Below are 26,633 nucleotides of genomic sequence, written 5' to 3' on the forward strand. Positions count from 1 at the left end.
GCAATTTTTAACTCCCTCTAACAATATATTTATGAAATGTGCATCATTAAAAATACATATTATTGAAATTTATCAGGCTTCTGTTATTTCAATATTTTTTAAAATTTATTTAAGTTTTCAACATTCATTTCCACAAAATTTTGAGTTCCAAATTTTCTCTCCATCTCTCCCCTCCCCCCACTCCTCAACGCCAAGCATTCTAATTACCTATATCACCAATCTGCCCTCCCTTCTAACATTCCTCCCTTCCCTTATCCCCATCTTCTCTTTTGACATGTAGGGCAAGATAAATTTCTCTATCCCATTACATGTATTTCTCATTTCCTAGTTGTATGCAAGAACAATACTCAACAGTTGTTACTAAAACTTTGAGTTCCAACTTCTCTTCTTCCCTTCCTCTCCACTTATCCCCACTGGGAAGGCAAGCAATTCAATATAGGCCATATCTGTGTAATTTTGCAAATGACTTCCATAATAGTCCTGTTGTGTAAGACTAACTATGTTTCCCTCCATCCTATTCTGCCCCCCATTTCTTCTACTCTGTCTTTTGACCCTGTCCCTCCCCAAGAGTGTTGACTTCTAATTGCTCCCTCCTCTCATTGCCCTCCCTTCCATCATCCCCCCACCCTGCTTATTCCCTTCTCCCCCACTTTCCTGTATTGTAAGATAGGTTTTCATACCAAAATGAGTGTGTATTTTATTCCTTCCTTGAGTCGAATGTGATGAGTAAGCTTCATGTTTTTTCTCTCACCTCCCTGCTTTTTCCCTTCCACTGAAAAGTCTTTTACTTGCCTGTTTTATGAGAGATAATTTGCCCTATTCCATTTCTCCCTTTCTCCTCCCAATATATTTCTCTCTCTTTCCACTTATTTTCATTTCTTAAGATATGATCCCATCCTATTCAATTCACCCTGTGCTCTGTGTATGTGTGTGTGTGTGTGTGTGTGTGTGTGTGTGTAATCCCACCCAGTACCCAGATACTGAAAAGTTTCAAGAGTACAAATATTGTCTTTCCATGTAGGAATGTAAACAGTTCAACTTTAGTAAGTCCCTTATGACTTCTCTTTGCTGTTCACCTTTTCATGCTTCTCTTCATTCTTGTGTTTGAAAGTCATATTTTCTTTTCAGCTCTGGTCTTTTCATCAAGAATACTTCAAAGTCCTCTATTTCACTGAAAGTCAATTTTTTCCCCTGAAGTATTATACTCAGTTTTACTGGGTAGGTGATTCTTGGTTTTAGTCCTAGTTCCTTTGACTTCTAGAATATCATATTCCACACCCTTCGATCCCTTAATGTAGAAGCTGCTAGATCTTGTGTTATCCTGATTGTATTTCCACAATACTTGAATTGTTTCTTTCTAGCTGCTTGCAATATTTTCTCCCTGACCTGGGAACTCTGGAATTTGGCCACAGTGTTCCTAGGAGTTTCTGTTTTTGGATCTCTTTCAGGAGGTGATTGGTGGATTCTTTCAATATTTTTTTTGCCCCCTGGTTCTAGAATATCAGGGCAGTTTTCCTTGATAATTTCGTGAAAGATGATGTCTAGGCTCTTTTTTTGATCATGGCTTTCAGGTAGTCCCATAATTTTTAAATTGTCTCTCCTGGATCTATTTTCCAGGTGAGTTGTTTTTCCAATGAGATATTTCACATTATCTTTCATTTTTTCATTCTTTTAGGTTTTTTTTGTGATTTCTTGGTTTCTCTTAAAGTCATTAGCCTCCATCTGTTCCATTCTAATTTTGAAAGAACTATTTTCTTCAGTGAGCTTTTGAACCTCCTATTCCATCTGGCTAATTCTGCTTTTTAAAGCATTCTTCTTGTCCTCATTGGCTTTTTGAACCTCTTGCCAATTGAGTTAGCCTATTTTTTAAGGTGTTATTTTCCTCAGCATTTTTTGGGTCTCTTTTAGCAAGGTGTTGGCGGACTTTTCATGCTTTTCTTGCATCTCTCTCATTTCTCTTCCCAATTTTTCCTCCACCTCTCTTACTTGATTTTCAAAATCCTTTTTGAGCTCTTCCATGGCCTGAGACCATTGAATATTTGTTTTCGATGTTTGGGATACAGAAGCCTTGACTTTTATGTCTTTCCCTGATGGTAAGCATTGTTCTTCCTCATCTGAAAGGATGGGAGAAGACATCTGTTCACTTGTTCTGTAGTCTTATTTTTTTTCCCTTTTTTGAGCATTTTCCCAACCAGCTAGTTGACTTCTGGGTCCTTTGTCAAGAGTAGGGTATACTCTGGGGATCTTTAAGATCTCAGTTCCTCCAGGGTGGCACAATGAAGTGTGTACACTGGTCTGGAAGCAGGGAAAGATTTTTGTGCCCAGAATCTTAGCAGAATTTCCTCTTCAAAACCACCTTGCCTCAAGTTCTGCCAAGCCAGCACTGGGGGCTGAGATTCAGATTAGCAGTAGGGGAGGGCCTCCATTCAATATGAGATAAAGATCAGCTGCTGCAGGGCCTCTACACCGGACTGAGGTAAAAATCAGCTGCTCAGTGTCCCCAAAGGTTTTACGATCCAACTATGGATGCAGGCTGCTGTGGGAACTGCTGCCACCTGCCTGATGTGGCCTCTGTGGCCACTGCCTGAAGCTGGAGCTATGGGAAGGCCCTTCTCCCTTCCTGGCCAGCTAAAAAACCCCTGTCACTGACCTTTGGTGCCTGTGGGTTGAGGGATCTGCGAACTGCTGCTACTGCTACTGGAGATTCCGCCTGTGAGGCCTGCTCGTGTCTTTCTCCCAGAGCCAAGCTGTGCCAGGTGGCCAAGGCTGGGCTGGGCTCTGCTCCACGTCCGGTGTGACAGACCTTTCCCATCAGCCTTTCAGGTCACCCTGGGCTGGAAATCTCCACTCTGTTGTTCTGTGGCTTCTGCTGCTCTAGAATTTGTTGAGAGTCTTTCTTTACAGGTATTATATGGGCTGTGGGGGGAGAGCTAGCATAAGTATCTTTCTACCCCACCATCTTGGCTCTGCACTCTGATATTTCAGTATTTCAGTAGATCCATACTTTCATTCTTTTGAGTAATCCCTCTACTGGTTCAGATTTCTACTCATCTAGTCTCTATTCTCATATGACTATAATATATGTCTTTCAGTAAATCTTTTATGGGATCTCCACAAAGTATGCTGGGGCCTTTCTTCTATATCTGTTGACATTGTTTGAATGCTAGTTGAATTTATGAATTGACTGTTGGTTATTACCCCTCTCTTAACATATTGATAACCTATCTTCTAATCTAGTCAAATAGTTCCTCTGTGATACATGTTTATACCATTTCTCTATTTCTTTACTGCTAATATATTGTAGCCCATCTGGGACATTTCAATTGCCCTTTGAATTACCCACAGTTTTAACTATTTGGAAACTGATATTCCATGAGTTGAAGCCATATAGCACACTAGAAGACTATTCTTGTCAAAAAGAGAAGTCTTTGTTTCTGATTAAAGATCAGAGTCATTAAAACACTGTGCACTTTTCCAGAGGCAATCCAGTCTGCTCTCTTCCTTATGTTCAGTTCTGGATGTAGGCCATTGTCCATGTCTGCTCTGTGTTCAAGATACATATTCTGATTTGTCCAGCTCTAAGAAATATCTATCTGATAGGATGTCAAAAGACATTCTTCATGTAGTCTTTTTTGTTTGAATAGTTGGATTGAACTCTATTGAGAGTTGTGAATCTCATTTAGGAGGCTCTAAAGTGTTCCACGGCTTGATACAATCTTGTAGTACCAATGCGATATTCACAGTGCCTACAGTGGCCATAAATATCCTGGTGCATTTCTGAATTGCGAAATACAACAGACTCTCCACATGGAAGACAGAACCAAAACATTCAGATACCAGAAAGCCAAATCCATCATAATCTATACACAATAACAATGTAGAGAACAACACCATCCCCAAGCCTTCTCCCTGCTAGGCTTCCCACAAACCAGCTCCTTTAAAAAAATCACAAATAGGCTCCCCTAAACAAAATGCCCTTCTCTCACCCACAGCCAGTTGCCTGCTTGTCTGCATTCTTCAGTTCTGACTGCACTCTCACTAATTTCCTCTTAGCTCTCTTCTAGCTCTGCCTCTTCCTGTTGCACCCTTCCTGCTCCTCCCATTCAGCAAACTCCTCCCACCACAGGCTCCATATGACTCAGACTTCCATGTGACCCAGACAAATCACATGGGCCTATTAATGAATGGGAAAGGTCTTTCCATTTAAGTTACCATTACAAATCTGTATGATATTTATAAATAATAGGACCATCTGAAAGACTTCACCATCTATAGGGAATACCCCTTCCATTTGAACTCTACTGGACGTGCTCTAGCATGATGGAAAATACTTCTTTGGTGAACTGATAGAAATATATTCTATGAGGAAGTTACACACTTTTCAACCTAAAATATCTTATTTTCAATTTAAATGGTGCACTTGGTCCAACTTTTTTCTTCAAAATTTGATTGGTGATATGGAAGATGGAACTAAGAATACAGTTATCCCTTCCATACTTTTTCCATCACAGTTTCAATATGTCATGGGTCGGCAAAAGAAATTAAGTGGGAATTTTGGGGTAGTTTTGTGGAAGGTGAGATGACATGTGAAAGCAAGTATATGACAGAAAAAAGTTTAGCCACTCAGAAATGCATAAAATATGTGTATAGTATTGTATACTATAGCCTGTGGCCAAATTCTTAACCCAAATTTGGTAATAAGGTACTGTAAACATCTCATAAAAGAAAAGGAAACAAAAATTCATGGTAGGAAGAGATGGCCAAAATATTTTACACATGTTTTCCAGATTAAGGTGGGTACCGTGTCTCTAACCCCCACAGTGTGGAAGTGATAACTGTATATTTATATGAGATCAAGTTGCTCACTATTTGGAAGATAGGAATATTATTCAAATAGATATTCAATAGTTACAGTAATTGTCAATCCCAAATGAATGAATGAGAAAGCATTTATTAAACACTTAAAATGTGCCATACATCAGGGATACAAAAACAGCAATTAAGAAAGTCACTACCTTTAAGTAGTTTACCTTTTCATTGGGGATACAACACATATAATGACTTGGTGGCTTGGAAAAGCTATTTTGGTTTGGAAAGTTACAAGGATGGTGATTAGAAATATTAACTGAAAGTTTTTTAAAGGCAAGGAGAGCTAGGCATATGTGTAGTCTTCAGGGAGCCAGTAAGAGAGAATGGAAATGAGGAAAAAAATGAGAAAGGGAAAGGAGGAAGGACTGAGTGCTCAAGAAGTGATCATTGTGACTAGCTCCTGGAAGACGGGAGAAGATGGTCTTAAAGTAGAAGAGTTGGTGACTTGGACTTAACAAGAAAAAGAGAAGAGGATGGGTAAATGTGTAGAGGGATTTTGAGTTAGAAATGGGAGAAAAGAGGGAGATCTTGGCAAATAACCTCTATTTTCTTAATAAAATAGATAGTGAAACATTTGTTGAAAAGAGAAGAAGGGGAGCATTAGGGACTTGAGAAGAGGAGTTTTGAAATAGCCATTGAGGAAACTGGAATAGAATAAATCTAGAATAATAAAAATTTTGCCGTGTAGTTGTGAAGACCCAGTGTAGATGAGATGACAGGAATTTGTAGTAAACCTAGCTAACTCAGAGATATGACAAAGTGACTTCCTCTACTGGAATGCAGCAGTACAGCAGTAGAGAAGACAGATATTACATATATGACAGCAAGAAAAGAGAAGTACAAGTATAAGAAAATCAGGAGTAGAAGATACCATGTTGACTTGGTCAACTATATATAGTCAAGACTGAAGAGTAAAAAATGAGGTCATGTGAGTGGGAGAGGAGAGTGAATGTTTAGTTTAGTTCAGGACAGTGAGGCAAAGAAATAAAAGAAGGACATGAGATTGTTATCAAAGAGAAAACTTTCTGAGTTAAAAATGAAAGGGGTAAAACAGGACAGTGTTCAGTAGAAACAAGTTCAGTATATTATATGTAAGAGAACAAATGTAGACATCTCTTCCAAATACATAGTAGGGAATGAATAGCTTTGGAGAAGTAAAACTGAAGTGATTTGGGAATGGAAGAGAACTGTAAGTCAAACAGAAGCAATTTAACCGTCAAGGTATCAAAAAAAAATTGTAGCTTTACCCCACCACAATGGAATAGGACATGCAAGAAGTAGGCAGTAGTCTTTTTGCTCTTCATTATACTCAAGTCCTTAGTAAACTAATGTAATTTTGGCTTCTGTATTATCAGAGTTAGTTTGGGAAAATTGGAGAGAGTCTAGAAATTAACAACTTAATATAATTGAAAACCTATGGAAAAAAAGGTTATAGAAGTTACTTGGGGTAGATGGGAGACTGAAGCAATCAGTAACTACTCTAAATATTTGAAAGGTTTTTATTTTTGAAATCTGCTTAGAAAATCATCCATAGTAAAAAAAAAAATTGTTACCCATAAGCGATTTTCAAACATTGATTTCATTTCTGATAGATTTGTTGTCTCCTAGAGGAAACTCATCCTATAGAAAGCAAAATTAAGGAACTGATTACTTTAGCATTATCTGTGAGCTCTAGCCTTACTGGAGGAACACAAATAGAGTAATGTTTTTTCTCCCACTAAAATAAACTGAGGTGGACAGAACTAGAAAACAAACCACTGCTTAAGCAACAAACAAGTTTAGTTAGACATTTAAAAGACACTATTGTAAAACAACAACAACAACAAAAAGTCTGGGTTTTCCAAAGGAAATACTTAAGATGAAGTACTGCACAATTGAATTTAGAAAAATTTTCTTCTTGAAAGAAATTCAGAGCTCTTTCCCCACCCCTATCAGTCAGTCAATATCCTCCTATATGACAGGCTCTGTACTAGGATCAGAGAAGACAAATTATAAAAAGAAACAAAAACTAAACAATTCCTGATCTCGAGGAGCTTTCGTTTTAATCTGTGTAACTGAGAGGGCATGTCTTCCAGTTTAGTTCAAGAGAACGTGACTTCTCAAAATCATTTGTTTTTTAAGACTTATGAATAATATTAGCACTCAAATTTTATCAGGAATTTTTTTCTTTTATGTGGTTTTTAAGAGGAACTGCTTACAACCTTAGAGCATTTTTGTTCTTCTTTTAAATTGCATCTTAAAAACTAGTTTTTCTTTGGGAACAAACTTCATTTTTACAAAGGAAAGCAGTCAGGAAATATGTTTCAATTTATCATATTCTAGCTAACTTTATGAATCCCTATTCTTTAAAGTAAAGCATATTTGTAATGAATTTTGAACTCAAATAATCCTGTGTTTGACATGACTACTGGCAGTTTATAAAACATAAGACTTAGTAATGTAATAGCATTGCTAACCAACTATCAAGTATTTATTATGTATCAAAAACTAGCTTGACCTTAGTACAAAGCCACAGGATATGCAAGAAGAAGGAAGGAATTTTCACTACCGTATTTGTGATATTGGTGAAGTCCTTAGTAGACCTACGTATAATTTTGATCTCCCTATTATCAGAGTTTAAAAAAAAAAAAGTGAGAGATTTAGGAAAATTGGAGAGTAAAATCTATCTGCTTATCACTATGCTAAGCAATGTATAAATTACTTTACAGTAGCTGACTACATGGAAGTTATCATTAGCTCTTTTTTTAAAAATATCTTTGAAAATAATCTTCTTTATTAACATTTCTCCGGATAGTAATGTAGGTTACATTTTACTTTTTAAAATGCAGTTTTACCAAACATTATAACCCCTCAGCAAGAAGAATAGAGAATTAAAAATTTATGTTCAATAGAAGTATTTCCTTATACATACTTTAAATATATTCAGTCTTCCTCTCTAATCTTAAAGGTGAATTGCAGCTTGAGGTTTTCCTTGTTTATTGGGAAACATTTTGACCTTGCCTGTGTTAAAATTTTGGAAACCTTTGAATTTCAGGTTGACTTATCAAAGGATCTTCCTCACTGGAACAAACTGAAATCAGATGAGAAGTATTTCATCTCTCACATCTTGGCTTTTTTTGCAGCCAGTGATGGAATAGTCAATGAAAATTTGGTAAGAGTGATTTACTTTGTTTTGATTAATACTCAATAACTATTTGATGATAGTAGTAAAATATTTCATATTGATACTGAAAATAGTGTCTGGAAAGGTAGAAACTTTAAAAGCTGAAGTTATGAGAAGGATCCTGAAAAATTGAAGCAAAAGATACTGCTCCTTCATTTGACAAACATAATTTTGAACTAGTTGTAATAATTTTTACAAATTAAAAATGCCTTCTTTTAATTATACACAATTCACAAAAATTGTCTTCTTATCCAAATTTGCCAAGCTTAATAGGGAATATTTGGCTAATGATTTTGATATTCAGTTTTTTATTGAGATGATAACTAATATTTCATGTACTTTCATTAACTTTATACTTCGTTTCATTTTAGGTGGAACGTTTTAGTCAGGAGGTGCAGGTCCCAGAGGCACGCTGTTTCTATGGCTTTCAAATTCTCATTGAGAACGTTCATTCAGAGATGTACAGTTTGCTAATAGATACCTATATCAAAGATCCCCAAAAAAGGTGCATTGGGATTTTCATCAGTCTTTTAAATTTATTTATAGATATTTGCTATATTTGTATGTTTACAGTCAGTCACTGAATAAAAGCTATTTTCCATCCATACTAAATGATGAATTGGTAGTCTTTAGCCATATGAATTTAGGTATACTTTTTTTCTTCTCAAATGTGTTTATCTTACATGGAACATTCTGATCACTAAGTTTTAGAAAGTATGTTTAAAGAAACTGTCCTATTTAGAAATCTTTGGTCATGTCAGATGATAGCTATTTCATTGTTATTTCAAGGTTTGCTATGTTTTTTTTTTTGCTTTTAGTGAACATGATGCAGTGCTAAAAAACTGCGTATGTTTTGTTTGTAGAATTGAAGGTAGTTCAATAATTATTCTTGGTTGAGCAATGAAAATTTTGTATGATGAATAAAACTAGGTAATAAAGCAAAAAATTATACCAGTTCTTATATTGGTTTTATAGGGAATTCTTATTCAATGCAATTGAAACAATGCCGTGTGTTAAGAGGAAAGCAGATTGGGCATTGCGATGGATAGCAGACAGAAAATCCACATTTGGTATGTTGCTTTAATTTACATATGTTCTAACTGGATTCAGTCAATGTAGAGCTATTTAATGTAGGATGGCTTTCGATGGAATCACTGTTAACCTTACTGGGTCTTAGAATTAAATTTATTGATCTCTAATATCAATTCCGTTCTTATAAATAAACAAAAATTATTCTGAATAATCAACATTGATATCTGGCTCAAGGAAAATGAGTCTGAATTTAAAATGGAAACATAAGATTTAGTAACTAAAACTAAAGTTTAGTTTAGAACTTTAAATGAAAACTATGTCTATAGAACAAAAATACCAAATTAAATGTTTATTTTCAGGGAATACAAATCAAACAATTCCTGCTCTCAAGGAGCTTATTTTCTGTTTGGGAAAACAATGTGTACATATATAATTATATAAAAAATAATAAAATACAGGGTAATGGGAGTAGGCACTGGAAACTGTGGAAGATCAGATAGTATTTCATATGAAAGGTGGTGATTGATTTGAGTCTAGAAAGAAACAAGGGCCTCTAAGAGGTAAAAGTGAGGAGAAAGGACATTCAAGACCTAATGGTATAAAATACCTATTAGTGTACATTCCAAAACAAACCCAGGAACTATATGAACAAAATTATAAAAAAAACTTATACAAGTAAAATTAGATTTAAATAATTGGAGAAATATCAATTATTCACTGGGTAGGCAGGGCCAATATAATAAAAGCAACAATTTTACCCAAACTGAGTTATGTATTCAACACCATCCCAATTAAATTACCAAAAAATTATTTTACTGAATTAGAAAATAATAGCAAAATTCATTTGGAAGAACATAAAGTCAAATAATGAAAAATAATGTAAAGGAAGGAGGTTTAGCAGTACCAGATCTTAAACTACATTATAAGACATAATTCTCAAAACTGTCTGCTACTGGTGAAGAAATAGAAAGGTAGATCCAATGGAATAGAATAGAACATATAATTTACAGTTAAATATGATATTGTATTTGACAAATATAAAGATTTAAGATTTGGGGATAAGGATTCATTATTTGGTAAAATTTACTGAGAACACTAGAAAGCAAAAACTGAGTATTGATCAATATCTTACACCATTTACCAAGGTAAGTTCCAAATGAATGAATACATGACCTAGATATAAAGGAAGATATTACAAGGAAATTAGAACGTGAAACATATTACTTATCAGATTTATAGATAGTGGAACAATTTATTAACAAATAAGAGATAGAGTAGAGTGAGGTATAAAATGGATAATTTCAGTTATATTAAATTAGAAAGTTTTTGTACAAATAAAATAAATGTAACCAAGATCAAAAGAAAAGCAGAAAATGGGGGGAGGGGATTTTATAGATAGTTTCTCAGATAAAGGTCTCATATCTCAAATATATAAAGAATTTTATATATAAGAATAGGAGGCATTCCCCAATTGATAAATGGTCAAAGGATGTGAACAGGCAGTTTTCCCAATGAAGAAATCAGAACAGTTTATAGTCATATGAAAAAATGCTGTAAATCATTATTGATTAGAAAAATGCAAATTAAAACAATCTTGAGATACCATTTTACACTTATCAGACTGGCAAAAATGATTGAAGGGGAAAGTGACAGATGTTGGAGGGGATGTGGAAAAAATGGGACACTAATTCATTGTTGATGGAATTGTGAACTGATCCGTTCATTCTGGAAAGTAAACTGAAATTATGCCCAAAGAGTTGTTAAACTCCCTATATCCTTTGATTCAACAATACTACACTACTTGGTCTATTTCCAAAGATGATTAGAGAAAAAGAAAAAGAACCTATATGTTCTAAAATGTTTTAGCAGCTCTCCTTGTGATAGCAAAGAATTGGAAATTACAGGGATGCCCATCAATTGGAGAATGGCTGGACAAGTTGTGGTTTATGACTGTGATGGAATACTGTAAGAAATGATGATCTCAGTGGTCTTAGAAAAATGTGGAAAAACTTGCATGAAATAATGAAGAGCAAAATGAGTAGAACCAAAAGAACATTGTATGCAGTAACAACAGTATTCTAAGAACAATTTTGAGCAAATAATTATAAATACCCAAATTAACTATTATAAATCTCAAATTAACTATAAAGGATATGAAGAAAGACACTAGCTGCATGCAGAAAAAGAACTGATAAATAGAAGTATGTGTAGCATAATTTTACAATCATGCATACATGTATCTATGTGACACACAGACCTATTTGTGTCCAATGGTGGCCATCTCTAAAGCAGGGGGTGGGAGGAGGAGGGAAGGAAAAAACATTTACACAATAACTTTGCATGTTTGAAAGGAATAGCAAATTGTAAATGATGGATTTGCAGTTTCATGTGCAATCATCTTTTTTATGGTGGTGTGTTGTAGAAGTGTTTGTTTTATTCCATGAATTAAAATAAATTAAAAAAAAACTCCTAATGGCAAATACTTTTGGCTAGGATGTATCTTTTTTTGTTTTATGGCTGGGCTGATGTTTATTATCAGAAAGTCGTTGAACAGGATTATTTCTGTTCTATCTTACAAGGAATTTTGCATTTTAGTCTGTTTAAAGTGAATGCATGTTATATAACAGGAGAAAGAGTGGTTGCTTTTGCTGCTGTGGAAGGGATTTTCTTCTCGGGCTCTTTTGCTGCTATATTCTGGCTTAAGAAGAGAGGTCTTATGCCTGGTCTCACTTTCTCCAATGAACTCATCAGCAGAGATGAGGTAAGGTATGAATTCTAATTGTGATGGGTAGGATTATCCATGAAATCCATTTCTCATTTTTTCTTTGCCTTAAAAAAAATACACATGGTAACTTGGAATAAGAAAGGAAGGTTCAAATGTTTTTCAGGATAGTTATTCATCTTTTAGAAATAAAAATGGTTCCCTGGACTGACATTTTGGAATTGATACCCGAAGATAACCTCCAAATACAGACCATCTGAGAATGCTATCTCAATGTTACATGACCCTCTCAGTTACACTTAATAGAAAAATCAAAGTTGCTTTTGATACTCGATATATTTTTAAGGTCACTTACATTTTTATCTGAGGAAATCAGGGAAGTATCAAGTGTTATTTGAAAATCTCTTTTATTAGACAGCAGACTGTTGGTATTTATGAGAGGATACATTCTAAAGGTCTTTGGAAGAATAGTGTATGGTATTGATAATGGGAGAGGAATACATGTGTATATATATCTTCTCCCATTTCTCTCACTTACTTTATCTTAGTAGTGAGGAGAAAATAGATGTGAAATTGCTAGATAGAAATAAAGTAGCCACAGCTGGGACTACTTGGGAAGAGCTGAGAGAATCTGAGGTTCTCAACTTTTCAGATGAGACATTAGTATGTTGATAACCTATATCAGTCCTAGGTAAAAATGAGGCAATGCTTGTTTCCATTGTCAGACTTATTGTTAAGAAAAGTAGTGTCCCGAATGAGGGTGATGATAGCTCTACTCTACAGTACTTTGCTTTGGTCAGACCACATCTGAAGTGTTCTCTTAGTTTTGGGCATCAAATTTGAGGAAGATGAGTAAACTGAAGAGTATACTGTTCAGATCATATTTGAAGGGGACATGTAGGCTGGAAAACAGAAGACTTGGGAGGATGCGTTAAGATTGTCCAGCTGTCTTTGGGTATTTGAGAGAGGTCATGGAAAAAGGATCACACTTGTTTTGTTTGACTCCAGAGGGCAAACCTGGGAACAATGAATAGACATTGTAAAGAGACCAGCTTAGGAAAAACATCCCAATAATTAGAGCTATTCGGAAACAAGTGGGCTCCCTCTAGTAGTAATTGGGTCCCTGTTTCTTTGAGGTCCTTCTCTGTCTCCTTTGTTGGATCCTCTTGCAGATCATGTCCTCTAACCATAGGTATTCTCAGAGTTCTGTCCTGGGCCTTTTTGCCTTCTCCTTCTATGCTATTTCACTTGGTGATCTTCTTAGCTCCCATGGACTTAATTACCATCACTATGTTGATGATTCTCACATCTTTCCTCTCCAACTTCTCTGCTGACTTTTAATCTTGCATTTCCAACATCTCCAACTGGATGTCCAATAGACATCTTAAACTCAACCTGTTCAAAAGTAGAATTCATTATCTTTTTCCCCAAACCGTCCCCCCTCCTACCTGCTATTCCTGTGGAAGGTGACACTAACCTCCTCCATCAGACTCACAACCTAGCTGTCATACTGGACTCCTTTCTCATCCCCATGTCCAATCTGTGGCCAAGGCCTGTTGATTTCACCTTTACATCTCTCTGATACAATTCCTTCTGCTCTGACACTGTCATCAGTCTAGTACAGGTCCTTATCACCTCACACCTCACCTACTGCAATAACCTGCAGGTGGGTCTGTCTGCCTCAAGTCTCTCCTCACTCCATTCTATCCTTCATTCAGCTTTCCAAGGGATTTTCCTAAAGTCTCCCAGTTGTGGCAGATTCCCATTCAGTAGCTCCATTGACTCCTTGTCACCTCCCAGATCAAATACAACATGGTCTGTTTAGCATTCAGAGCCCTTCATGGCCTTCTCTTTCCCAGTTCTCCTCCACTGTTTGAGTCATCTTACACCTTGTTCCCCACCATTCTGATCCAGTGACACTGGCCTCCTGGCTATTCCAGGAACAAGATAACTCTGTTGCTTAGCTCCTGGCTATCCCCCATGCCTGAAATGCTTTCCTTTCTTATCTTTGCCTGTTGGCTTCTTCAACTCCCTTGAAGTCCCAACTAAAATCTCACTTTGTTCAGGAAGCCTTTCCCTAATTCTTCTTAAATTTTCATGCCTTCTCTCTTTTAATTATTTCCTGTATATAGCTAGTTTGTACATATATGTTTGTATGTTGTCTCCTCCATACATTGTGAGCTCCTTGAGGGCAGGGGCTGTCTTTTGCCTCTTTTTCTATCCTTAGTGATTATCACAGTGCCTGGCACGTAGTAGTTACTTAATAAATGTTTATTGACTGACTGGTTGAGGTCTTCAAATTAAGGCTGGATGACCATTTTGGGTGCATGTTGTAGAGGGGATAATTGATCAGGTGTGATTAGGCTAAATAGCTTCTAAAAGATAGTGAGATTTCTCTCTTGCCCTTCAAACATTTGGTGACTTGTTTGTTATCTTTAGACTCTTCTAAGTCTTATGCCTCATATGAGATTTTTCCTTTACATTTTTACTACCTTCTTCCATATCTTGACCAAAATTCCAATTCTCTTGAGTGCTCAGATGAATGTTAACTTTATATCATAGTGTACAGTTATTCGTACCTTAGTATGAACTATCCCCTATTGCTGAAATCCATCTGGGACATATTTTCAAGGGGGTGGGGTTAGCTTTCACATATTATTTGCCTATTCCTGTCAACACCCTATATACCTTATTAATTGTTTTCCTGAGAGTAAAATGCATGGAGTATGGAACCAGCTTTGTAAAAAGGACTTTTAGTTTTCTTTGTCTCCAGGTAGAAAAAGGTGTTTTTTTACAATGTAAGTCTCCTTGTAATTGCATCGACATTTCCAGAAATCCAAGATGGGTTAGGAATGGGGTGGGAGTGGAGGGAAAGAGGGAGGAAACTTGAACAATACTAATAATAAAAATGACTTAAATTATGGGGAAAATCTGCTGCCTTTCTTTATTTACCCATTATCTTGTCTTTATTTAATAAGAAGTTAAATTATATAATCCATACTCTTTTCAGTGATGCTTTATGAGGTTAGAACTGGAAAAAAGAAAACAATTTTCCTGGTCCTACCAATATTTATTACTTTTAAGAATCCCATTTCCAAATTGTTCCCTCAAGTGCACTACTTAACAAAAGGGCTTTTCTTTAACATATATGATGTTTAAGGAACAGGAAAACCATGTTGATTTTGGACTGTACTACTGCAGAATTTCAGAGACTTCCCTTTGCTTGACTAAATATGAAAGCATTTTCACTGAGCAAAGAATTTTTTTAAAAATTTGGGGAAGAATGAACTATTTAAGAGGACAGTTTTTTTCATGACCCTAAGTATCTATTCTCATACAAAAGTGTATTTTTACACTTAAGCACTTTTGTACTTTGCAATTAAGCAACTCCTATAAGAACTATAAGAACCAGCATTTTTGTTATTTTGGTCTAGTTATTTTATGTACTTCTAAATAACAAAATTGCAGTTGTTTCAAGGTATTTTCATAAAATCATCACAAAAGCATTTTTATAAAATCAAACAGACCTTGTTCTAGTTTATGAAGTTTCATGAATTAGTATTGTGTGGATGTTTATTTATTATTTTTTTATTATTTATTCATCATTCTTTCTTTCTGTTTTTCTTCTGTGTCCATATAAATATTTCTGTCTTAGAATAGAACCTTCTTGAGATTTTGGAATGTGTCCTTTTGAAAAAACAAATTTGTTCTATATAATATGCCATACCATGTGAAAATAACTTTTGAATTATGACTTTCCCCCCACTGTTTTTCAGGGTCTTCATTGTGACTTTGCTTGTTTGATGTTTCGTTACTTAGTGAATAAGCCTTCAGAAGAAAGGGTCAAGGAGATCATCATCAATGCTGTTGAAATAGAACAGGTAAACAGGGAAGCTTTTATACAACTTCACCATAACATGTGAGGAGCACTGCCTGCTGATGCAGCATTATTCTTATCACTCTTATCCTGTATACCTAATTCTAATACAGAAACAGGGGAGAAATGCATTTTTGCAGCTTTACTTATTTCTCCCTCTCCTTAATTATACCACCACCAAATTCCTAATATCCTTTAATTTTCATTCTCTTTAATTTTCTTATGTACTTTCTCTCCTTCATATTTCTCTACTTCCTGTCCTTGACACCTCAAGTGACCGAAATCTCTGCAGATTCATGATAAAAAAAAAGGGAATTCTTAACGAAAATAGTGCAGGAAAAAGCAGCTCCCTTTTTCTGTCTCATAGCATGAGCCTAATCAGCCTTAAGATCATAGTAAAATACTTTTAAAAGTACTATAATTATATAAGATAGCTATGAAATACTTTGTCTTAGGAGGGTGACATTACACCCAGAAGAAACTGATTTGATTTTTTCTGTCATGGAAATGTACATTGATTTATTATTATATATTCTATAACTGTTTTTATATATTATTATTAACTCCATTATCAAAGTAATGGACATTCCTTTAAAAAGATTTATTTCCTATAAAAACACTTTCTGATCAGCCCATAGCCAGTTATTTAATGCTATTAATATCTGAGTGTGCCCCTCTTTTTGTTTTTTTCCCTAGGAGTTTTTAACTGATGCCTTACCAGTTGGCTTAATTGGCATTAATTGCACTTTGATGAAACAGTATATTGAGTTTGTAGCTGACAGATTGCTTGTGGAGCTTGGCTTCTCAAAGGTAAAAGCGTTTTTAAAAACACTGGTCCACTGGTCAAGTAATGTCTCTTAAGATTTTTATTTCACAACAGAAAAGGTAATAATGCATTGTGTTACCCTCAAAATATGTGTGACAGATGTAATTTTTCCAGAATCTCCTATAGTAACAAAAGGAACTTCTCAGCATTGAACTATTTAGAAAAATTAATGTTGGTACTAATAAGCACAATCCAATACTTAGTAATATATTTGACTTTAGCTCACAGTAATTTCACCTAAACGAGTCAAACATATGTATGTTGTGTTTGGTTAACGTCTTACTATGGGCCAGTGTCACTGACCTTTAGTTAATATGTAACTGGTCTGAATTCACAAGTGTTGGTGAATGTGCACATGTTGTATATTTGTTCGAAGGGTCTAGTGTTAGGCAGTATTTTCATGTAATCAAAGTCCTTAAGATACAGTCTTACTTAAGCTAACAAATGATTGTCTTGTGTGTAACTGAACTACAAATAGATCCCTTATCAATGAATTCTGATTTTGAACTTAACTCCACGTTGGTCTTCAGTCTAAATAGACCTGAGGTTCATGGTTGTAGGCAGCACTACTCAGTGGTCTTTCCTTTGCAGCTTTAGCTAGTTTGTCTAGTTTGAAGCTTTAACATGTCATAAAATAGGCTGATGTGCTTTCTGTGAGTCAGCAACTCAATGGGTGGTGCATGAACCTTCCTTCAGAGTATTCACAGCATATGTCTGTTTTGCCTGTTCTGGGTATGGTTGTCCTATTTCATTGTCACAGCATTACATAGTCACATAATTTAAGACTTGGAAGAGACCTAAGCAGCCAGTTGTACCCGCTGGGTAGATCCCCACCATAACCTACCTGGGTGTTCATCCCACCTGTGCCTGAAAACTTCCAGAAGAGGGAAACATATCTCATAGTTATTGCTCTCTTTTGATCATCTCTCTTTCTGTAGCCTGTTGCTGATACTATCACTAGACCGTTTAATTTCTAAGAATACAATGGCCTGCAATCATATTCATATTGCTAATACTCATGTTAATGGAGCTGTTAAAAAATCTCAATCATATCTGTAGCAAATTTGCATAACAGCTATAAACTGTAAGCCATTTTTTATGGTTGACATTACATTTTGAGGCTTATATGCTGAACTTGATTTGACTTTCTGCTTCTTGGCCTATCTGTGAATTGCTTTACAGCTAAGGTGGCAGGATTCAGTATCTGGTTTTCATTCAGTTACTTCACCTATGTATGCCTCCATTTTCTTGTTTTAAAATAGTATTCTTTTATATTTGTGTTATATTTTAAGACAATCAAAAGAGAGGGGAGAATAAAATTAGTTTCTGCAAGTCTTGACAAAAACCTCCAGGTTTTTTTATTTATGTAAATAAAAGTATGATAAGCTTCTGTACGGGTGAAAATTTTGTGGGCCAGTGGTTTAACCTGATGCATCTTTCCAATGGAAAGCTTCCTGTCATATTAGAGCAGATTTCTTGAGAGATGAGATTTTCTTCAGAATCTCTAATGCATTTTCTTCTTCTTCAGGTTTTTCAGTCAGATAATCCCTTTGATTTCATGGAAAATATTTCTCTGGAAGGGAAAACAAATTTTTTTGAAAAAAGGGTCTCAGAATATCAGCGTTTTGCAGTTATGGCAGAAACAACGGACAATGTCTTCACATTGGATGCAGATTTTTAATCCAGTTTTCTAGATGCTCCTCCTTGTTGGTAAATGACAGTCTTCTTTTCTCTACATTTTTCTCCAGTCCTAATTGTCAAAAGAAAAACCCAAATACAGTTCCAATAAAGTAAAAAGTGCATAATTTTCCTTTTAAAAATCTGAGTATAGCCTAGATGCTTTTATTTGGGGTCATGGAGAAAATGGATTGCATTTTTTAACAATATGTTTTTTGAGATTTTACTCATTTTGTGGTAAATAGGGTACTACTGGTAGTGATAGAGCTCCGCTAATGTGCAGTGGGGGTGGGAAGGAAGTCTGCCCTCCCTACAAAGTTTTGGTGAATTAAAGAATATTGCCTTCTTTCTCCTCTTCTTCCCCAAGATAATAGACCCTGAAATCTATGCTAACATGTAATGGTTGGAGAAAGTCCTCCATATTTTTAGTGTTTAAAGGAAGACAATTATGATTTTCCAGAGAAGATGGGGATTGTTAGCAAGAGAGTATACTGCTTTTACAAACATGAGATGGACATTCTTAGAAAGATTTTAATTCATGATTTATGAAGAAGAGCTGAAAACAAGTGATCCAATGATGGACAAGCGAAGTTGGGCAAAACCAAAAATCTGTTAGAAAATGTCTTAGTGCCAGAATTGCAGTCAAAAGACCAGAGTTCAAATCCCACCTCAACCACTAACTATGTGACATTGGGCACATCACTTAACTTCTATCTGCCTCAGCTTCCTCGTCTGTGAAAAGAGAAAAATAATGGCACTTGCTTCCATAGGTAGTTGTGAGGATAAAATGAAATATTTATAAAATACTTTGGAAACCTTAAAGCACTATATAAGTGCTAGTTATTGTTGTTATTTTTAAATAGAGAAAAGATACAAATATAGAGCCAGGAAATCTGGAATATGCCGAGTAAGAATAGAGTGGTAGGATGGAAATAGGGAGAAAATGGGATTCTTAGTAGGTGATATTCAAGATACAAGCCAAATGCTACCTCTTCCGTGAAGCTTACCTCATGTCTTCCTCCACACTCTAACTACAAGTGATATTATATATTACTTATATGCATGGCTTGAATCTTTTCTTAGATTGTAAGCTCTCTGGGGGTAGAGACTTTGATTTATTTTTGTGGCTTCCCCATAACCCAGCATGATAAATGTTCTTGATAAATCTTTCCTAAATGTTAAATGAGTTGTTTCTTTTAGGACACCAGGTAAGATGCTGAGATAAGTGATTCTTTAAGAAGCAGGCTGAACAAGAAGTCAAAAAGGAGTATTATTGGTGTTCAAACAGAAAAGGGCCTTCTTCCTTCAAAAACCAAAAGGCTACTTGATGACAGCATCTTGGTTTAGAACTAGCATGTACTAAATAGAGGAAAAGCTCAGGGACTCAAATAAGAGTCTTCCACATAAATTTAGAATAATGACTGGAAGCACCTGAAAAGGAATGTTTAATGCTTACCAGGTTAACAGAGTAATGTGCACCAGATGTATATAAGTATATACCTCAACTGTATATCATTTGTATGGTCATATTATAGTAAACACTATTAATGCCCTTGAAACTATGTTAAAATGGCAAAGGAGAAAGAATGCCATAATGGATGGGGAGGAGAAGGACTAGTGCCTCCGAGCAGACCTTTGACAGATAATCTCCCTTCTCCCTCTTTTTATCTTCAGGTGGTGGCAGCCAAGTGAAGGTAACTGAGGTCCATCCAGCAGCAGGACAGAGGATTTATCATCTTTTGTTTTTTCTCATGAGAACTTTTTTAAAAGAGTCTGGAAAAGCAGATTGCATTTTGTCAGTTTCCCAGTTTATAACCTTTAGAATTTGTTTTCAGACAAATTCTTGATCACTTGGTTTCTTGATGGTCATCTGTAAAGCTTATTTGTACTAGATCAGGCAAATTATTTAGCTGTTATAGAAGGCAGAGTTCATTCATAGCTATATTGATATGTCAAAAACAGTAATTTATCAAATGAAGAAAAACTTTCTACATCAGATATGTTTTTTTTCCTGTTCAATTTGTAGAGGTTGTCTTTGTATTTATGGGACAGTTGTATCATTTTATATTGTTTGTTTTGTTTTGTTCCATCATTAAACTTAAACACCATAGTCTTTTAGAATAATAGCTGTACTTTCTTCAACAAAAATTTCAGTATCTCTATATGAGATTTAATTTTAACCAGAAATAACTTGCATGACTTCAAAATGAAGGAAGAGAAAGTTCTAAGTCCTTTGCACTGAATTCAGATCATTCTGTTATATTGGTAAATGCCTTAATGTCAACCATATTTATTTATAGCAGCAATAAACTACCAGTAAGAGGGCAGGGAAATCTCATGCTGAATTTTAATATATTGGCTTACAGTAAGAAGCATTCTACACTCACTCTCGAGCACTCTACTTTGCATATATGTTTTATTATGTTCATGACATTTTATTCTCAGTTCTTAAGGAACTTATGTTCTACAACTTTCTAGGTTTTAAAAAAATAGTTTGTAATTTACAACTTATTTTATTGCAGCCTAAGTATTTAAATTATGGTTACAATTAAAACAGGTTTCATTATTTGGTCTTATAAAATCTAGAATTATGGGACTGGGAGTTCTGCTTACAGGAAAGTAGGATTTTGTTATGTTTATTTGATATAAAGAATTGAAAATAACTATTCCTACAATGTAGGAACCAATCCAATCATGACCTAATGTTATGAGGTTTTTGCTATTCTCGTTTAATAATGTCTAATTCTTGATTGTTTTGCTGCCCCTTCCACCTTTTTTAGGAGAAAAATGATTGCTAAGAAAACAGCAGTTTGCACACTGAAAAAAAATAGTAATCAGAATTGAGTGTTTTGTAGTGTGATAACATCATTGCCATGGCATTTTGAAATTTCAGTTGTTTAGTTTCAGGCTAAATGTCAATCACTAATTTTTTTTTTTTAATGTTGATGACTCAGAAAACTGTTAATGGAATATACAGCTTGCTACCACATGGTCATCAGTTTTTATGTAAGCCAAAATATCAGTACAGCTGTTATGCCATAGGTGTCTTAACTAAGGAGAGTAAATTGGTGCCTGACTCAGGAACTCACACCAAAGCTGGCTTCCTTTCTTATCGGATCATCCAGGGCCAACTGATGAGTGGTTTCCAAACAGGAGCATGTATATCTTGTTCTTCTAACCCTTTTAAATTATTATCTTCCAAATAGGGGATATGTAGATTGCCTAAAGATTTGAAGGTAGCAGGCAGTGGGATTATTGAAATCCTTATTGTATTTGCTCTAGGAAAAGAAGGTTTCTACTTTAGTCCTGTTGGTTTAGTCCTTTTCAAAGAAAAATATAGCTTCAAACTTCAAAGGTTTTCTTAAATAAATAAAACAATAGCAATTCTAGAACTTTTATTTAAATTGTTGATAATTTATGCTTTTGACTTTACTGTTTAATATAAAGCTCTGTTTTAATAATATCTGAGTTGTCCAACATTTCACAGTATTTAGAGGGGTACTTCCTGTGTACAGAGAATACTCTTATTAGGCATTGTGTACCTAAACCCCATGTTTTATTCTGTCTTTAAATGCAATATTTTGTACTCAATCAGTCCAGCTATTTATGCCCATAACTAAAGTTTTCCAAAAAATGTTATGCTTTTTGATCAGATTATTTTATAATTTAACGTGATTGAAATAAAATGTGTCATAGCAAACTCAGTTTATATGTTGTTTTTAAGTAAGAATCTTTCTTAGGTCAAGACCTTCTCTTTTTTCAGTTCAAGGTTTTCTTCATAGTTCCTCATCAAAGGTGTATTCACCAGCTATTTGGGTAGTCAGGAACATAGACACTCAGAATCAAAAACACCCAAGAATCCAAGGACTCTGACTTCCAAAATTGTAATTTAGAAATTGAAATTAGAGATATGAGTAAACAAAGGAATATAGTCAAACACAAGAATGAATTACTATGCACTCAGAGAGGCCCGATAGGTAAACCGAGAAGAAAGTTAATTTCAAAACCAGTGCAAGTTGAGTCTCAAGAAAAGAATGTCCTGTCCATGAGGACTGCAGGAGTATCTAGGAGAAAATGAAACAAGAGAAGCCTTTTTCTATCTTTTGATCACTCATCTGTTAGGTGTTATATGTTGTGCTTTTGATGATATAAATTTTTCTGAGTTCCCTATATACTTTAGATATCTTGACTTTTATCAGCGATATTTGATGCAATTTTTTTTCCTCAACCCTTCCTCTTCTAATTCCACCTGTGTTGATTTTTTTTCTCGTGCAAAAGCGTTTTCTGTTCTGGCAAGTTCCTGCTCAACAAGATGCAACTAGATGTCATATTATCCTATTACATTACAGGAATTTCCTGTGTACCATCCACAGAATGCATATGTGAGTCGACTATTGATCTGCTGTTAGGCAAATACAACACATTTCTTCTGTTATGAGATGACAATTACAGTTCTAATGAGCTGTTTATGTTGATGTAAAACCTGGTAATCTGTGTATATGTATTTCATAGAACAGAGTTCTTCTTGTAGCCTGCTGGGCAAAAGCTCTTGTTCTGTCTATTCCTTGGTAACACTCTTTTGAATGTATCTCAGTTTTGAAGAGCTTGGATTGAGATAATCATTAACCCTTGGTCTTGCAAAGAGGGCATTGGATTCAGACTTGGTTTGAATTCTGTCTTATATGCCCACTAACTGTGTGACCCTGGACAAGTCACTTCTCTACGCTTCAGTTTCCTCATTGACAAAATGAACAACAATGGACTTGGTGTCTTCCAAGGTCTCTTTCAGGGTTCAGTTCTTCAAATTTTAATGGCATACCATGGAATCTTCAGATTATTCCTCTTGATGACTATCATAAAGCATGGTTATGGGTTTCTTTATCCCAGGATAGATTTATGATACTTCTCTGGGCAAGTTTACCTCCACATCTTTTCCAGAGCCAGAGAGCTGGGTGGAGTCAGGAAATGGAGTGAGGAACATCAAGGAGGACAGCATCTTTGGGGATTGTTGTCTCTGGATTGCCAAGTTTGGGAGTCAGAGGAGGTAGTAAGGTATAAGAAGACAGAAAAGGAAGGAAAGAGCCAAATTAGGAAGGGCATTTAAAGCCAAGCAGAGGATTTTTATATCACCATGCTGAATGTGCTCCATCATCTCAATGTTCTTCCTAAAATATAATGGCTAGATTTAGATACAATTCTCCAGTGATCTAATGTTGTGGGATTAGGGTCATGTAAAGGGAGACTACCACCTCCCTTGTTTTGGAAATTGTTTTCGTTAATGTAATATTAAGAATGCAGTAGGATTTGTTTTGTTTTGTTTTGTTTTTTTTTTGGTCATCACATTACCTACCTTGCCTCATATCAAACGGTTTAGCCATATTAGAGAACAGAAGAGGATCTTAGAAAAGAGAATGATATGAAAATGGAGGATTGAAAGAAGACAGAATTGCTCCTCTTGCTGTTGTTTTCCTCTGTCAGTAGCTCAGAAAGAATAAAACAGAAATGTCAAAGAATTCAAGACCATAAGAAGTAAGAAGATGAGAGAGCACTTTGCTACGAAGCATGCAGAACTAGGAGAACCATTTATACCATGACCACAATAATGTAAAAGAAAACAGCTTTGAAAGACTAGCACTCTAAGCAATGCAGTGACTTTAGAAAAATGATGACACCACATGCTTCTCACCTTTTTGCACTGTTTTGGGGAGGGGTGTAAGGAAAAAGAGAACATTAATGTCTTAAAATACACAGAAGAAAGAAGGAAGTTCAAAAGGAGATACAAATGGCAGTTATGTTACTACTATATTAGTTTTTAAAAAATCAAGCCACACATAACATGTTTACTGTCATGTGCATATTTATTTTCTGTTATATACTTAAAATGTTCATGTTTGTTGCTGTTTATTAAATTCATTAAAAAGGAGCACCTCACCAACCTTTGTAAGTTCAAGTCAGTAGGCCTAGATGACTTACATCTGTGGGTAACCTCGTTTGAGTAACATCCTTGAAAAAACTGGCACGTTATTTTTTACCCAGAACCAGTGATCTTTGAAAGATCATGGAGAATGAGAGAAGTGTTGCGGGACTAGAGAAAGGCAAATTTTCTTTAGATTTTCCAGAAAGGGAAAGGAAGTGAAGTCTACAAGTAGATCAATTAGTTTGATTTTTATTTTTGGCAAAGTTCTAAGTGCTGTACATGTGCTGTTATGTTTTAGCAATACATTTGATTAAACTCATGGTATTCTTTGGCCAAAATGGAGAAATATAGGCAAGGACGATTAGTTGCATTTAAAACTAGTTTTAGGACTATTCTTCAGTTGTTTCAGTTGTGTCTGACTCTTTGTGACCCCATTTTGGCAAAGAGGGGAATGGTTTGCCATTTCCTTCTCCAGCTCATTTTATAAATGAGGAGCTGTGGTAAATAGGGTTTAAGTGACTTGTCCAGGGTTGCAAAGCTAGAATGTGTCTGAGGCTGGATTTAAATTCTGGAAGATGAGTCTTCCTGATGCTAGGCCTGTCACTCTATCCACGTTGCTTTCTTAAAAAACTGTAAATTTTTTGCCAAGAAAACCCCAAAATGGGGTCGTGAAGAGTCAAACATGACTGAAAAATGACTGAACAATAACAGCAACTGGTAATTTATGTGGTAAGGGGACTGAAAATCATACCATTCAAAAATCGATTGAAGGAATCTGGAGAAAAGAAGACAGCAGGGGCATGGTAGCTTTGTATTTGAAGGACTTAACACATGGAAGAAGGACTAGACTGGTTTTGTTTGGTCCCAAAGGGAAGAGCTGGGATCAATAAGTGAAAGTTGCAGGGAAATGGCTAAGTAAAAACGTCTAAGACCACCACCACCATCATCATCATCATCATCATGACCACAAGGTTAACCTGAAGTGAAATGTGCTTCCTTGGGAGGTATTGGCTCCCCTCACTAGAGTGCTTCAAACAAAGGCTAGATATTTGTAAGCTCTGTTGTAGAAGAGAAATTTTATCATTTTTTGTGCTTGGTTTCCATGTCTCCATTTTCTTAGGTCCAAAATGCACCACACATTCCTAAAAATTAATTTTTAATAGCCATGCTTTCACTGGGAATAGTCACAGCCCTGTAATCCTTGGGAGTTCTGAACTGAGGTGGGCTAAACTGATTGAATTTCTCTACTGTCTGGACTCAATATGGTGAGCAGTACCAGGTTGCTTAAAGAGGGATGTTTGAAACAGGCTAAAGCTCCTATGTCAATCACTAGTTAGATTGGGTGTATCGTGTTACCCTGAATTGATTCCCATTCTTCCAAGTTCTTCATTATTTCTATGTTTAAACTTGCTAACATCCAACAGGTGCTTCTCCATTGCCCTCTTTGTGACATGATAAATACACATGGCAAGTTAAATATAAGGCTAGCACAGCAAACATAAAAGTTCTTGGTACACATTATCTGTCCAATACACACTCTCCTACCCTAGGCTTCAGTGGATACCCTAAGAAACTCCAGAGATAACCATGAACCCTGCCTCCCCACTCTTGATATGTGGCACTCAAGTAGGGATAACAAATGCAGGGGTGAAAAGAAGAATGCACCATGCTGGCAAAGGCATGACTTTTTACTTTTACTTCAAAATTTGCAGGAGTCATTTCACTTACTAGCTGTGTGTGCCTGGGTGAATCACTCAACTTCTGTCTGCCTTAGTTTTCTCAATTGTAAAAGAGGGATAAAAATTTAATAAAACTCATCTCATAGGGTTCTCATGAGGATTCAAAGAGATTTGTAAATTGCTCAGCACAGTGCCTGGCATACAGTAGGCACTTAATGTTTGTTCCTATCTCTCCTCCTACCCAATTGGTGTAGATATTCCCATTGGTTTGATCACAATTTTCTTAAGACTCCTTAGGTGATTTTATGAATCATCGTGGCTCCAAGTATTCATCATCTGATGGCCAACTGTCATGATTAATATCTCTGGATTTAGCTGGGCTGGGCTTTGGACAACAAATACATGCTCATTTCACATACTCCTCTATGGTAGGACCTGCCAGAGCTTGAGTTCTGCTAGCATAATTTTTTAAAACCCAAAGTCAGAGCCACACTATGAGGAGACATCAGAAGACCTTAGTGGGGCTTTGGTTTCTTTGACCACCGAAATAAACAGGAGATACTCAACAAGATACTCAGAAACCTTTAGGTAAACAAGTATAAGAACCCAAGTAGCATGCACACTTTAGTCTTTGCCTTTAGTGACTTTTTCTTGTACCTCAGAGGTGAGGATGGGCTGAGTTTCTTGGAAGACCTATTTCTAGAGCTAAGAATCAGATTACACTTAAAAAATAAAATTGTATTGACATGTTTTTACATTGCCTAAACATCTCCCTGTATGCTTTTTCCTCCCTCCCAGAGAGCCATCTGATATAACAGAATTTTTTAAAGAAAAAAAAGAAAAAGGGGAAGGAGAAAATAATCAGCAAAAT

The 26,633-nt window shown here is 35.6% G+C and overlaps 1 protein-coding gene across 2 annotated transcripts in view; it reads left to right on the forward strand.

Annotated features, from left to right (window-relative positions):
* The window catches only part of RRM2B (ribonucleotide reductase regulatory TP53 inducible subunit M2B), a 38,688-nt gene extending 16,822 nt beyond the window's left edge, over positions 1-21,866 (forward strand). For both annotated transcript variants that reach the window (XM_072603360.1, XM_072603359.1), the window contains exons 3-10: positions 7,904-8,020; positions 8,404-8,537; positions 9,008-9,102; positions 11,692-11,825; positions 15,563-15,667; positions 16,360-16,473; positions 18,018-18,199; positions 19,841-21,866. In XM_072603360.1, coding sequence (XP_072459461.1) covers positions 7,904-8,020; positions 8,404-8,537; positions 9,008-9,102; positions 11,692-11,825; positions 15,563-15,667; positions 16,360-16,473; positions 18,018-18,170 — 852 coding nt within the window. In that variant the 3' untranslated portion in view covers positions 18,171-18,199; positions 19,841-21,866. The remainder of the gene's footprint in view (positions 1-7,903; positions 8,021-8,403; positions 8,538-9,007; positions 9,103-11,691; positions 11,826-15,562; positions 15,668-16,359; positions 16,474-18,017; positions 18,200-19,840) is intronic.
* The last annotated feature ends 4,767 nt before the right edge of the window (positions 21,867-26,633 follow it).

The sequence above is a fragment of the Notamacropus eugenii genome, chromosome 4 (genome assembly GCF_028372415.1).
Source record: "Notamacropus eugenii isolate mMacEug1 chromosome 4, mMacEug1.pri_v2, whole genome shotgun sequence".
In the NCBI taxonomy this organism is placed as follows: Eukaryota; Metazoa; Chordata; class Mammalia; order Diprotodontia; family Macropodidae; genus Notamacropus; species Notamacropus eugenii.